Below are 16223 nucleotides of genomic sequence, written 5' to 3' on the forward strand. Positions count from 1 at the left end.
GAAGAGTGAAGTGTTGGTTATATCAGTTTATGGAACAAAATATCTTTTGTTTAAGAAGTTAGAGCCTCTTGACATTAATGACAATAGAAAACAAGAAATCACTCGTTTTATTTATTTATTTATTATGTCTCATTCTCATATTGTTAGAAGGAAACAGCTTAATTTAATCGTATTGAACTCATACTAAATTCATTAACATTGGAAGAATAAAACTGATCCTTGACGACTTTTCTATGAGAGATTTGTTGGATAAAGAAAATGTACACCTTTAGCGATCCGTTAACCTAAATTGAAATTTATATAAATTAACTGAATTTAAAATTTAAGAAATCTTTAAATTTATAAATCCAGTCATTTTTTTTCTATCGTAATCATGATTAATTGGAGGTGAACATTTTGATCGATAAGCGTTTTACCTTCTTCAAACTTTTGGGTTAAAATATCATTTTGATCCACGTATTTTCACTCTCATTCAGTTTTTGTTACTATATTTACAAATGTCTAGTTTTAGTCCCTCTTAATAAATCCTAAATTTAGTTCCTATTCCTGGTCACCGATTCTTTTTCAAGAGCTTTTTAGTTTTTATTACCAGTTAATGTTTTCTAAAACATTTTCAAATACTGAACCAAAAAATGGTATTGTAGCGAATTAAGCCTTTTTTTTTCCTTCCTGAGAAGAGAGGCATTGGACTATCTTGCCAAATTAGTTGCTTCCACTTGGATTATAGATACTGAAAGTTGGATTAGTTGAGAAAATAAATTTCACGGGCATACCTGACAAAGGGTGCAGATGGATGATCTTTACTCAATCCTGTAAGTTCAGATTGTTAGTCGGATCTTCCTTTCAACTCTTCTCATGGATGTTTTGGTGGGGTGGGTACTGAATTTCTAAACGTTTCTTGCCTCTCTCTCTTTTTTCTTTCATCTTTTTCATTCTTGGGAGGAAATATACAGTTTACAATTAGGGATGTTCTCCGGCGAAGCGAGGAGGCAGGAATGGATTTACCGTCATTATTCCTACCTTCCATTTAATTTTTCATCCCAACTACATTTTTCAAAATTTTGTAAGGCACGACTCTCTGCGAAAAATTATTGTCCACCTTTTTTTTTTTGTATAAATCAATTTAATACAATGATTTCTTTTGAGAAAAGAAAAAGACCTTCATTCAAATGGCTAATTCCCAATGAAAATTTTCTTTGGTAGTCAATGATGAAGACTTGGGTAATATTTACTTGATTGCTTTTTTTTTTTTCCCGTTACGTTTCTTTACAGGTAACATTTTATCTGATTGGGTTTATTTTATGTTTATGCATGCACATGCCTATTTGTGTGTGCATGTGCATAGGTAACCTTTCATTTATTCTCAATGGAAGGTCACGTATTGATATACTCAAATACTCACCGATATTATTTAATTTAGAATTCTAACATATCAAACATCTTAGTCATTAAACAAAGTATACATTAAATTCAAATATGAAGTCTCAAATGGTCCAAATTGACATATACATAGATCGAAGTAGGGACAGGTGATGGTGCGGGCAAGGTCAGTGAAATTTTTTCCCACCTAATCCCGTCTTCCATTTTGCTCCCAAACAAGGATTCTTTTTTCAGAGAAAAAGGAAATCCCTATGTTCAACACATGACATCACATATTATTTTTCCTACAACCCTTACCATTTATTAGGTATTATTTTTATTACAATCATTATGATTTTGGCTAGAAGGGAATGCTTGAAAGAGGTAAGAAAATGTGTATTGAAAAATTATTTAAATAATAAAACGGTTGAAAATACTTATAAATATAACAAAATTTTAGTATTTCCTAGTGATTGGATACTAAAAATTTGTTATATTTGAAAACCATCAAATAACTTTTTAGAAAAAATAAATAGTTGACATTTTAATTGTGGTAAGTAGTAAGTTATCTATGATGGGTCATTTATTATTATTCCTATTTTTTCAGAAAAAAACTTGATGTCCTACAATGGAAATGTAGAGTAATCGAGTTTGTTTTTTGTTCTTTTGTCTTCTACGTCCCAACAGACCTAAAAGCATTTGAAATCTATTTCAATGCAAGCCAAATATAACATTTCAGTTCAAGCTTTCCCCATTTTAGGTGGCACATTTCAAACTGTCTGCACTACAAATGGGTCCTAACAGCTCTTAATTAAAGGTACGTATTACCATTATATCTGGTCCAACTCTGAAAAAAATGCCATATTTTTTGTAACACAAAAGGATTATAAACTAGAGGTCCTGGTGGGAGGGAACCCAGCCAAAGATTGCTAATACATGAACACATCTCAATTTATATTGATTAGAAACACAATATTGACGAAGGTGTGTGAAGGACACTTCAACTTGAGGAGGTATTTTTCTTTAAACAAACTCTTTAGTTTCTTTCAAACCAAAGAAACCACAGAAAGTCTTAAATGCCGCACTTCCTAAGAACGCTTTTTAAGGACCACCACCTCAATGTGCTTTATATAACCATTCTTCAATGTTCTTGGGAAGGGTATTCATTGAAATTTTAAATAAATACACCTAACCCTTTGTAGAAAACTGTTAATGTAGGAATAAATGGTCGATGCTCTCTGGATTCTTTCTCGAGTGTCTAAATTTCTATAGATAAGGGAACATATAGAAGTTAGAACCCATTTTGGATTCGTTTTGTACTAACATTCAATACGGACAGTTTGTTCCACAAGAGGTGACATTAAAAAACAATAGTGTAGTCTTTCAATGGTCTCTCATTCTGTATTGTTTATTGATTATGCTTTAATTTTCAGGATATTTTTATTAATTGGAGTTCTTTTATAGACCTAGTTTTTATCTTTATTTTTCCTTTTTCCTGCTTTGGAGCTTGTCGTTTTGAACTACTATTTTTTCATTGCTGTTATAAAACTGTCTCAAACATATTAGATGAAAATGCTTCGGTTTTTCAAATTCTTTTGAAGAATATCATTATGGAATCTGGAGATTGTTTCTTCAAAGCTTGTTAAAGGTTAAAAGAATCCACTGTTCATTACCCATCTTTCATCTGAACTCCCAAGGAAAAGAAAAAGAAAAACCAGTTTCTTCAACTTGTGAGTTGCATTTATTTTGACAAACAGAGCTAGCCTGTCTCATTTAAATCCCATCCACACTGCACATGAAAATCCGCTGTATAGCTGTAAATTCATAGGTGGTAGTAATTCATACCGCTTGATCTTAACCTTCCACAATTTTATAGAATATTTTTATATTCTATTTCTTGTGACGGAGTCAGGAACCAACCTTGTACATACTTTAACTATAGAAGTTGAACTTATTATTATTATTTTTAGTCATGAAAAGAGCTTATAGAAGTTAAATCCTATATAGAAACTATCTTAATTCCAAGCTTATTCCCTTTATACTTTCTGTTACTATTTTTAATTGACCCATCTTAAATTTCCATTTCTTTTTAGTTCAACTCTTATGGGCTGGGAAATTGAACCGTTGACCTTTGAACTCAATTGGTGTCTTAGTAATAAGTTATACTCAAATAGGTGACTTAAGTCAATTAACTTAGGTTATTTCATCCCACACCATCCATATAGAATGTAAGCGCAAAAGCAAAGAAAGTTGTTGAATTCCATTAAATAACTTTCACCCAACTGATGAAAAATGTCATCTCCCACCTCACAACAAAGCAATTGCAATAATTGCACCTTCCTGAAAATAAACGTGGCCTGTTTGGAAACCAAAATCTAAGAAGACCTGGGGGCGACAAGAAGTTGGTTATTACAATCAGGTTAATATGGTTGGGTTATTATAAAGTTTGTCTTTAGGGTGTAGGCTATTTTAATTTTGAGTTACAATAATATACGTTCGAAGCGTAAACTATTGTAGCTTGAGAAGAAAATAGTGAACATTGTAGCAAAGAGAAAAATAAGATTCAATATGAAATAGTAAAAATTATAGTAAATACTAAATAACTTAGCAAATGGGAGTTTTGAAATAATGTTGACTATAACTAATGAAGGAGTACATTAATTCACGATAGCAAGAGAGTGGTTATTATAGTTTAGATCGTTCCTACTCCAAAAAACTCCTGATGTTTATGGACCATATTTCATAGGTCAAGAAATCAATGATGATAGGCATTCAACTAGATCTTCTGCATCATTCATTAATAAGCATCAAAGAAAACCTTTGTGCATCGCCATGCTTTTGGTGGAAAATTTCTCATAATGTTGCTTAAAATTTGAGTTCTTAGAAAGTGGGATGATCAAACAGGAAAAGAACACTGTCAAATATTATACCATTAAAACATCAACCACTTGTGCTTTGTTCATTTATAGTATTTTTGCCTATTTAATCAAAGATAGTAGTTATTCCTACGTGTTAAAATTTCCCTCGTAGAACTGCCATTAAGTAGATCAGAGGACCTCAGTACAAACATGAACCATAGAATATTGTATTGGAAATACGGTGTTGAAGAATAGCCTACCACCATTTGGGGGATTTGCTACGATAGAAATTTGATTGGTGGTGATATTCACTGTTGAATTGACCCATACATGTTTGTTTGTTTCTTGCTTTCATAACATTTAATTTACAAAACTATGGCTGGGGTTTGAACATTAAATACATCATCAAACTGTTCTTTTTCTTTGTTTGTTTGCTTTCTACATAAGCTAAATAAATCTTTTGAGAGCAATTGCTCGGTCAATTTTTATAAATACTATTTTTCTTTTGTACTTCTTTAAATAGTTGTGAGCCTATGCCATTGGATTGAATTCTTTGGAACAGTGGTCCACTTTTTTTCTTCCACCTTTTTATTGATCAGATAAACTTTGAAGTCAAATAATGAAAAATTCTGAGAAAATTGAGGTATTTGGACTCTCTTAATCTTGACTCTAGAGTTAAACTCGCAAAGTCTCTAAACAATAACTGATATATACACTTAATATTCTACTAATACCTAAATATAGTCTAAGAAGAAAATTCAAAGATCAAGAAACAATCATTTTCCAGTGTCCTTCTTAGAGGGCTGTGTTGGTCTTTCCGTAGGTCAGAAGGGTTTGAAATCACTAGTATAGATTTTTCTTTTTGGGTATAACATTTTTTCAACTAGGAAGAGTATGGATGAAGTATCATACTCTTCTAGGAGCTTCTCAATTGAATAAAGCATTCAATGAGGTTCATAGCCTAATGGTTCAGATTTCAGTGTTTGTCTAGCTAGGTGGTTGAGATGGAAAATTGAAAGAATATTTATATAATCATTTGGGTTGGAATTTAAAATTTGGAAAAGTGGAAGAGAAAGTCTCTTCCATACAGCCCCTTTTCTATATTTAAAGTTGGTATTAAAGATAAGATTTTACATTGCTTCCATGCCTCCTTAATTAATGGTTGGCCATCAAAAAGGTCATAAAAGCACAGAAATTGAGCTCACAAGAAGAAGACATCTCTCTTCAATTAATGGTAGCCATTAGCCATTAGCCCAAAGTCATATTTTAACCTCTTCCACAGAAAATGTAAGGCAGCGGGAACGCAACGTGTTTGGTAAAGACTTAATCTTGATTCTTCCCATAGTGCATGTCCACTAGATTTTGCCTTTTTCCATTTTGATTTCTATATTAAGCACTAATCTTGATTCTTGGGTAACTAACAAAGTAGTTGATCCATCACATTTTAGGTGACAAGGTAACATTTTAGGTGACAAGGTAATCTGCCATATATATATATATATATATATATATATATATATATATATATATTTACTCATTTACCTCTTTTATTATCACTACTATTTTAATTTTATGTTAGATGTTTTACTATTTTTAATATCTTTTAACCTATAACTTGATAACTAAAATGATACGATGAACTAACAAAGTCATGGATACCATTGATCTTTCATGTGTTTGAAAACTTAGGGAAGCTTCTCTCATTAACTCGATGTTTTAATTTTTATAGCAACTGTAAGTGCAGATATTATAGTTGGACCTCATAATTATTAAATCTCCATTGTAATCATTTATTTCAGCAGCACTAACAGAATTGAGTTGGTGAACGGTAGCCATTGATTCTGGACCCTACGACGGAGTTGGGTACACTCTCAACTTCCTATGAATTTACCTTTAGTTTTACCTTCTTCTTTTTTCTTTCTTCTAATGTTCTCTATATATTAAAAATCAAGTTGAAAATTAAAACGGAAGTAGTTTACAAAAATTAAATTTTGTTACTAAAATTTGAGGTTCAAGCTTTTGTTTATATAAACTGTGAAAAGTATAATAAAAAGAATTGAAACAAAATTAATATTAAAACTAAAAATAATTAAATAATTATCCAAAAAAGACTAAAGAGTAGGGTTAGACAGATAATCATAATGCCCAGCCAAATGAACACATAGAATATTGATATCATAATACCAACCCTTTGGGGACATCCAATAAAATAGGAACGATACAAGGATGGATGACACGCACAAATGAGGAGAGAGACGTCTGAGACTATAAATTAAGGATAAAAGATATACCCACAGTCAATGTTACAACTTCTTTCACAAGACAAAATCAAAGGCAAAAAGAAAAAGCAGATAATCAAACAATAATATAGGAAAAAAGAAAAAAAGACAAAAACATTCTTAGTCTATTCAAACCCAAAAGGGTCAGAGAATGAAGTGAACAACACTATACTGATATATGAAAACCCATTATAAAGGGGCTTTCCCTTATCAAAACCCCAAACCACAGCATGAGGTTCTCAGCACAAAAATTAAAGCCTGAACTTCAGCCTTTTTTTTTTCCTCTTCTTACATTCTTCCCAATAGTGTTAACAAACATGAATTATATTTTTTGGTGACGCCACCAAAGGGTCAACAATGGAAGAAATTAATCCATAATTACCTCCTTTCCTTCAACTTACTCTTCTTTTGAGCGACTGGAGTACTCGCCACCAGTCTCTGTCCCGGTCACACCTGATGATGCCGTTGATGTCAAATCATTGCTAGAGTTGTTACGAATGCTTTTTGTTGTCACGGTAGGGTGGCTGTGAGGTTCAGTAGTTGCATTCCTTTGTGGTCCTCCTTGTCCTTCTTCTGCTAATTTTTTAAGAAGATTCATGACGGTAGGAACAAATGTAGAAGACAACGAAAGAAGTCCCGGAAGCTGGTCGAAAATAAAAAAGAATCATACGTCAAATTTCCTTGAATAAATGGGACTTTGTTTTCTTTTTCGTTTTGGTTTTCTCAATTTGAACATGACACACTGAACAGTGAATACAGGCACCAAAAATAAGGTCTCACACAACATAAGCATAAAGTTAGATTTGATACTTACAAGACCATTGCTAAATTGCCCAGAAATATCTAGCTGGACCCACAGGGCTTTGGCGAGTAAATAGAGAACAAAAATGACTCCCAAATATAAAGGATTTCTGTCGACAGATGGGGTAAGCAAGAACTTAGAAAACAATCACGCATTTTATGTAATGCAGAGAATACCACCAGTTACATGTTACATACCTTAAAAGGGTCATAAATTCATTAAACCCAAGAACCACCATCGCAACAATTGCCCATGGCGGGGGCAACCAGTTGTTATTACGTCTGCTGGCTTCCTGCAGAATGAGAGAGATGCATTCGCAATAATTAATTTTGATTAACTAATAATACCCACTAGATTTGACTAAAGACAAAGACCGGACCCAAAAACTGAACCAAGAATCAAAGTGTGAAATATTGAAGTGGTAAACAAATTTCCTTTTTCTTTGTAAGAAACTTCTATGGCTGTTTGATTAGGTTTATGCAAACACAATGAGGTCGTGAATCATCAATCTCATTATTCAAAATAATTTTCTATGGTATGCACTAAATATTAAAGGCCAAACTCCAAAATCATCATAGACTGGATTCTGAAAATGCCTTTGCAATTCTAGCCGTCATAATTTATTAATTTGTAAAAAAAACAGATTACACGCGACATCCAAATAGTAAAAAAGTTCCATTTATTTACCTGTGCAGCAATAGCCTGAGAAACAGTGTATTCTGTCTCTGTCTTGAATTGCCGCCATATAGATTTGCACTGAACAGGACTAATCAACGTTTGTGATGGTGAAACCTGTGAACAAGAAAGAGACGTCAAAACCAGCTTAAGAGGCAATACAAAGGCTTGTTTAAACACGGAACGAGAGAGAAACACTGTTCAACTGATCACTCCGGACCAAAACAATGACTCCTGGTAGAGAACTTGCTAAAGATTGATACTTGTTATTTAGTAAATTCCACTACCTCCCAAAGAGACGGTGAATCATTTTTGCTTGTATTCTCCGCAACTAAAAATTTCAAGAGATGGAAATAAGGGGGAAAAGCAAGACACTCTAAAATACTTACTTTTTCCCATGAGCTTGAGGCAAGAGGGTCAGTTGCCACAATGCTCCTATCTTTTGTATTGCTACTGTTTGGAACATTCAGCAAGGAAGATGATAGAGTATTGTCTATCTCACCGGAATCATCGTCATCCAAACGAAGAGCAGCCATAACAGAGAGAAGCTTCAGGGACTACAGCACACAAACATATAAATTATACAATTTAAATACAAAGCATAGATGAAAAGATGTATAAATAGTAGGGAAAAGGGAAACAAAGACTAATAATATCATGTCATACAGCAGAACGAGCCGTTTTGGTGATTGCCCGTATGTCTTCCTTCCCTGTCCATACACGTGGCATCGACTCCGCATCATGGCTAAACAAGGTGGTAAACCTGTTTGCAATGTTAAACAATATCAATACCAATGGATACTGGATGCTATCAAAGAAGAATGTTCAAATTAGATGCATCCATGAAAAGTTGATACCTGTCCTTCATACGACTCAGGACCCTTCCAGCTTCTTCCCTTGTTTTTGATTCAACTACACCTCTAGCATAATCCTTAAGCTGGGTAAGCATTTTTTCCTTAGTTTTTTCATCCATATCATAACCCACTAGTCCTTTAGACAGCCCAGAGATGGCAGACTCAGTCTCTCGTTGAAGAAGTTTTCTTATGGCTGGCCATGTCTCATTATTAGCTCCATCTAGCAAAGCTTCTACGGGTCCTGACAATGCATCCTTCAGTTTTTTCTGCAATTGTTATTATCATCATCAGTAACGCTCTGAAGGAAATCGTTTGATAATCATCCAAATGCTGTAATGACCTAGATTAGAAGTCCAGTATCTGAGTCATAAAATATGTTTTACCTCAAATTGAGCAGAAAGTTCAGATAATTTATCAGCACGAATAGTCGCAATGTGAGCATCAATATCGCGCCGAAGTTTATCCCTTATTCTAGAAGTGTCCCAGTTTGCTTGCTCAATGATAGCATCTGCAGTGATAACAAGTCAGCAAAGACTAGAGAATAACAAACAAGACTCATTCTAATCCCCGAGAAAGAATGGAAACGTTTCAGAAAACTGAAAACATTTTACACCATAAGAGGACCAGTTGCCTATTTAACTGTTCTCCACATACGAAAGGGGCAGAACGGAAACAACCCAATTAGAAGCATAGTTTTTTTAATTCAACCTACCAGCAGATTCCTTATCAAAAATAGCCATGTAAGTTTGAGCACAATTAGAGGCCGCTGAAGAAAACCCTTCCCCTTCATTCAAAGCTTTATCAAATGCCTCTTTGAACTTTTCAAATGTCCCAGACCTTATGTGTCCCAACAGAGAATGGAAGGCTGATTGAACAAGCTAGTCAATGAGGAAAAACATGGCACAAACAAATGATCATCAAGATAATAAATCCAAAGAAAGTTATCGTAAAATGGCAATCATGCTTTCAAGAAAAAACAAAGCATTGAAGTTAAATGCAGCAGGACGATCCTCCTGGAGGAACCTTCTAGAGGTTACTTCCCGAGAATACATTAACACTCAACCATATGAAAGAGTAATTGGGAAATAGTTTGTATCCAATCTTTTAAGTTCTAATAAATTATGCGCTTTCAGATTAAAAAATAAAAATTTGAATTATTACTTGCAACAATTTTTCTTCCAGTTGTGCTCTCTTTGCAGATCTCACACCTTCATCAAAAAATGTGGCTTCTGCATCATACCTAAATCATCAAAGTACAAAAAGCTCATGGTGAATATACTAACATGGCAATGTTCAAGGTACAAAAATTAATCAGTTCAGTTCTATACACATCAACATCATTCCTAAGTTGCAGAAAGGGAATACCTAAAAGATCCTTCACATTTTTAAACCTAGACCTAAAGTTGCTATTTTTTTTTTTAACCCTGTTGGACTAAAGTTGCTATTGTTCTTCCTATTTTCTATATGATAATGGAACAATTACAAGCAATTAAGCTACATAGGAATGACGTGGAAATGGAGATTTGATTTTTATCATCGAGACATAATGTTTTTTGGTTGGAAACCTACTTTCATTGAGTAGAAATCAAAGAATACAAAGGCAACCAGTAAGCCAGATAATCAAAAAAGAAAAAGAAAAAAAAAACCCTCAAAGGACTGAACTACACCAAGAATAGGGTATAACCCAACAAAATAAGTTCTAGCAACTAAATACAAAAATCTACCGTCATTAAATGCCCAAAGCAGGGTATCTTGTCATGATATTTGAACTGCAGTTTCCAAGAGATAAAGTGTTCACTTCTAAGGCCACAGCGAAATCATCATTTAAAAGAGTGCCACTAAGGACCCAACTAACAATCATGCATGGAGATTCCGTATTCATGATTTTACCCAACTTTACGTAATGAGGATAATCCAAATCCATAAATTGGACAAGGAATAATGAGGAGAAAAAATTAACCCATAATGCCATGGAAACCTTCTGTTTACATGACTTTGCCCCACTTTACTAGGATCTTCAAAAGCTAGCGTGAAAAGAACATAAATATGTAAGATTACAACTGTTCACTTGAATGCATCCTAGATAACTATCAAAATATTTGTAACACAGACACTACTTACTCTGATAAACAAGTATTGATGATTGAACTTAGCTTCTTTCCAAAACCTTGAACTGGACCGGATTGTACTTCTTCTTCCAACCTCAACCAGTCCTGATTGAATAAATAAATAAATTTTATGGGAAGTTTTGGCGGCAGGATGCATTAGGATGGGAATAAAAATATACAAGGATATAATTGGACGCCTGTAAATTAAACCTCATTTGATGCAAACCACGCAAACTTCTCATTGCCAATTTCTTCACAGCGAACAGTAGCCACCATAACCTGCAGACATGCCATGCCATGGATCAAAGTTGGACCTTTGACTATATATTTCCGAACATGAATTTGGTCACTGTTGTACCTTATGGGCTGGAAGGTCAAGATCTTTGTTCTCCTTAATGACTTTCCAGATTTGCTGAGCACTAAAAGAAAAACCTGAAGCAGGGACAACTCCCCTGCGATCTCCAGCAAGCCCTCCTGGGGCAATAGAATGGAAGAATCTCTGTCTCAAATTTGCCACCTAATTTCCAACATAATAATACACAAGATATGTCAAGAACAATTAGCTACAAAAACACTACCCTCTAACCATTACATAACATTCCTATACAGAAGTAGACAAAAAATTAAATCCTATCAGAAGTATGTAAAAGGAAGAAGAAAATGGTCGGGTTTGCAAATTTAATTCCCGTGAAAAACTATAACACGTAGAAATATAATATCAAGAACTGAGAAAAGTCAAAATAAATAGTAAAAAAGCCTATTCAGCCACCATAAAATAGAACATCCAGAGCTCCAGCAATTTTTCAGAAAGTTCTTTATAGACAATATTTCAAAATTTTCTCTCAATATTTTTTGGGTTGAATGGGGAATGAAATAAGATTAATTTTCCTTTGGTGCTGATGATCATTATAGAGTATCACAAAATCCATATACCTGCTCCTTAAATTGCTCTTCCTTTTCTTCATAACTGGATAAAGCAACAACTTCAACCTGATAATTTGAAATCAATATTAGATCGTCATTGAATTCTTTTCCTCCCTATACAAATCCATTTGACATAAAGACAATGAGGACTCACATTAAAAAATTCACTTAGTGGAGTATCCTTGTGGGCAGATGGCTTCGGAACAGAGTCCCAAATCTGCAGTCAAAACAGATGTAGAGGAATTCAAATGAGAACAAAATAGCACTTTCTGAGCGTTACAACATCTAAGAGCACCGATAATTTACCTTCTGTACATCCTCTCTAAGAACAGGCTCTAAATTTTCCAATGGTGTCTGCATACAGAAAAATTAACAAAAGCAACAAAGACAATTAGAAAAGTTAAAGGCTTGCAACATATGGTTCTTCTACAACTGCTCAAGGTATAAACTACCCAGGAAATATAAACAGACCCTTGTTTTATCACGTATGACAAACATTAGTGTTGTTTTACGTGGACTGAACAATCTCATCATGACCTGCATACAACAGCAACCGAAATTTATTAAATTAATACTACAAAAGATACACCATGACCCCAACCAGATTAAAGGGAATACCTGAAATACAGTTTTGAGGAGAGGCTTATTTGCAGCCTGCTCACGGCCAATATCGTGACACCACCTAAATTAAATTTTAACAACTTTGTAAATGAGATAGTGTGGAAACAAGTAATTGGTAGAAGAAAATCGCATGGAAACACATGTTACATACAAGATAAAACAAATATTGGAAAAACAAAACTAATGGACACTCACATATTTATTAGCACTATATCTGACACAGCAAGCGCAAAGAGGGCACTTTGCTTCTCAAATGCAGTGTCGTCCTAAAAAAGAATGTGACAAAGCAAATTAAGAAACAACCAAAGTATACATCTTAGCTTGTTATGATACAAAAAAATAAGTATGTTTGCATAAATGCACACACGTACATACATACATACATCCACATACACACACACACACATTTACACACATACATACATATATAACATTCGGGTGTGTGGGTGTGTCCTGGATAAGTAACAAATTTTTCATTATCAAAAGATGGTTACAGAAGGAGGGGGAGATGAGATATTCCTACACACCAAACACCAAATAGTTATAATTACAAAATAATTTAGAATTGATAGACCAAGAAATTCAAGAAAATGATTGATAACCAATAATTAATTTAAAAAAATCTAAAATTCAGAACCATTCAATTTTTCAACAGAAACTTATTTTTTTAGTTATAAAACTTGCATTTCATCGATCAATGTGAAAAATACATTGTGAGAAGAAACAGCAAAAAAAGACGTACATGAAAGGAGGCAGGGGAGTGGCTAGTTAATCAAATTGGTCTAACAGAAGGTAAACGGTTACGAGGTGCATTTGTTTCTCCTTTTCCAAAGTTCCCAAAACGCAAAACACACCCCAATTTCTCTATCTACAGAACTTATCAACTTTCAAAAACCTGAGCCTAAAAGGACTTGGAGATGTAAATCATGAATCGTGCATGGAACGCACCAATTTAGATCAAAGTGGAGAAATGAAATACTGTAGACCTTCCATAACAAACAAGTACGAAAAATGTGTCTTCGGAACTTCGTAGCCACATTCATAGTTATTTACACAAAAGGATGGAAGTTGGAATTCTTTTTTGGACTCGGTCTAGACTGGGGTATTGACTGTCATTAAAAATGAATATGAAGAATCTTGAAAGCCTTCTTGTTCCAGATACACTCAGATGGGTACCTAGGAATCACCTCGGTGTTGAGTGCCATCTGGCAGAGGATTGAACATAAATTTCTAAAAGATGACCCAAAGCTTCTCAAAATTCAGACTACAGAATCTTCATCTAGGTGCTACTAAAGTCTCAATAAGAAGCCCTCCCCGCTGACAACCCCCTTCATCAAATGAGTTTATCAAACTTGGCGAGGAATAATACTATTCTTTTAAATATTTTTTAAAAAAAAAATATCGGCAAAAAGAAGCATGCAATGATACTGAACTCAAAACATTGACAAACACATTTGTGAAAAAGTAAAAAAATAATAATAAGAAGAAGAAAGGCAAAAATAAAAGAAAGTACAAGCGAAAGAAATACATGAAAACCCAAAAAGGGCATAGGAGTGCACCTCTCCTCGCTCTCTTCCATCAGTTCCTTCCAAATCCATTACAAGTGTACAAGGCTCGATGCCGGCGCATCTAGCCAACCATATACCTTTAGTTGTTTGCGACCTAGAAAATGACATCAATTTTTCACTCTTCAGCCATAGAGCCCAAATAAACTAAAGATAGAAGGATTGTTCCTTGTCTACAAAAACCAAAGACATCAGGAGATGAGAATAACTTACCTCCCTTTAAAAGCATCCATCTCTCTGAAGTTGGTTCCAAACAGATTATTTAGTAGCGTACTCTTCCCTAAACAGATTATATTATATATTAAAAAGCCAATAAGAACTTATCAAGAGACCATAAACGAAGGGAAGATATCAATCTGAGTTCAAATATTCAAATGTACAGAAGTAAACATAAAGGTTGAATAATTAAATTGAAGTTCACAGTTAAAAATACAGAAGCAGAACACCAACTTCTTTAAAAAAATAAAATAACTGAAGTACGAGCAGGAGCCAGGAAGCATGAACTTAAATTTATTGTTTTGGTACAACAAGCTTCTGAAAGCAGACTACTTACCACTACTTTGAGGGCCCATAATGGACACTACTGCATATGAAAGTCCACATTCCCCTAATTTCACATCTTTGATAAAGTTATCAATTCCATCGACATTGAATCCTCCATCTCCATCTATAAGCTGAACAGAGCAACTTTCATCGCTCTTAGCTGCCAAAATACGAAAATATATTGCTTATTAGAACCTTGTAGTTGTAGAAACTATAAAAAAACTGATAAATCAAGCAAGCAAAGCTCAAAAACTTAAGTGTTTTGTTGTGATATCATTATTATGCCAAAAATAGAACTCTTGAAGGAGTGACCAACATAAGAATCAATAATGCTCTCCAATTTCCAGAAGAAACTAACTCACGTTCGCTTCATAAGTGTGACTACAGCAAAGAGGAGCTTCTTTTCTCAACAAATTTAAATAAGTTAGTCTTGAAAATAATCATTTCTGTTGGCCGCATCCACACAGTTCAGAACGCATCTAAAAGTTATACTCAACTCAACCGACAGAACTTGCCAGCCAGACACCCAATATTCACAAAACCCATAAATCCCGTCAGCCAGAAGTATTAACTAAGACCATAAAGAGAACAAGACAATACAAAAGCACAAACGTCTCATTTTAGAATCCTCCTACGCTCTTTGATACCAGATGGTGTATAGAATTCAGCGATCTAACACTCCCGAATAGAATGATCATCCGTAACAGATTTGGAGCAAATCAATCACGCCCTAATAGAGGTAGCTCGAATCCTTCTATTAGAAATAGACAATAATTAAAAAAACAGGCGCAGGAAATGTATAATCAAACTATATCCATACGTTATACCTCGCGCGCCAATTGAATTGAAAGAAAAAAAAAACGAAATTAATTACACTGATGATGCTTCAACGTAACGCAAATCAAACAAAACGTTCAAATTAAGCTGAAGGAAGTACAAAAGGATCATCTCCATGCAGATTACACAAGCTGGATAGGATATAGATAAAACAGAAAAACGTACCCATTTGAAGGAAGGGGGAAGCTGATGCAGATTGGAAGCTGTAAAAGGGGAAAATAATGTATGAGATCGATTGAGAAGAGAGAGAAAAATACAGATCTCAGCAGGAAGAAGAAGGGGGTCTAACCTTCTCGGAAGTCGGTGATGAAGATGGAGATGGGAGTTGATCTTCGAAAAGCAGGCTTGACTGTCTCTGTTTGTTCGTTCCGATTTCCAAAATGCTGAAAGCTCGAGAGGAGCGAGCGATAAATATTTGAAGGGCCGAAATAGAATTATTAGACAAACAAAGGACCTCCCTCCAAATAAAAAAAAATTGATAATAAAATTCTTAATTAGGTTTTTCTTTTTTTTTTTTTACTTCGATGCCACGTCATTAATTCTCTACTCCATTTGATGTTGTCAAATTCCTTTTTTTTAATTAATTATTATTTCTTTTTTCTTTTTTAGTTCCAACCTCATGAGAAATTTAAGTATTGATTTCTTTTAATATCATACTGTGAGGATTGGTATCGGATTGCTACTCATCATGTACAATATTTATAGGAACGAGGATCAAGTCTACCACTTTCATGGAAGATCATGTCAATTAAACGATAAACTAAATTCTCTTTGACTACGACCGTTCTATATAAATTA

General features: G+C 34.1%; 1 protein-coding gene across 1 annotated transcript; it reads right to left on the bottom strand.

The window, feature by feature from the left end:
* Nucleotides 1-6461: 6461 nt before the first annotated feature.
* Nucleotides 6462-15868, bottom strand: LOC103500728 (protein ROOT HAIR DEFECTIVE 3). The gene is made up of 24 exons (XM_008464133.3): nt 15715-15868; nt 15591-15628; nt 14599-14748; nt 14259-14325; nt 14040-14142; nt 12676-12746; nt 12478-12541; nt 12331-12396; nt 12166-12213; nt 12014-12076; nt 11869-11925; nt 11294-11452; nt 11146-11214; nt 10949-11040; nt 9989-10067; nt 9540-9705; nt 9211-9335; nt 8831-9093; nt 8640-8736; nt 8363-8530; nt 7986-8090; nt 7496-7590; nt 7311-7407; nt 6462-7139 (listed from the first exon to the last, which is right to left on the bottom strand). The coding sequence occupies exons 2-24, from the start codon at nt 15592-15594 to the stop codon at nt 6894-6896; spliced, it is 2454 nt and encodes an 817-aa protein (XP_008462355.1). The 5' UTR covers nt 15595-15628; nt 15715-15868; the 3' UTR covers nt 6462-6893.
* Nucleotides 15869-16223: the final 355 nt, after the last annotated feature.

Source organism: Cucumis melo, chromosome 1 (assembly GCF_025177605.1).
Source record: "Cucumis melo cultivar AY chromosome 1, USDA_Cmelo_AY_1.0, whole genome shotgun sequence".
NCBI classification, from domain to species: Eukaryota; Viridiplantae; Streptophyta; class Magnoliopsida; order Cucurbitales; family Cucurbitaceae; genus Cucumis; species Cucumis melo.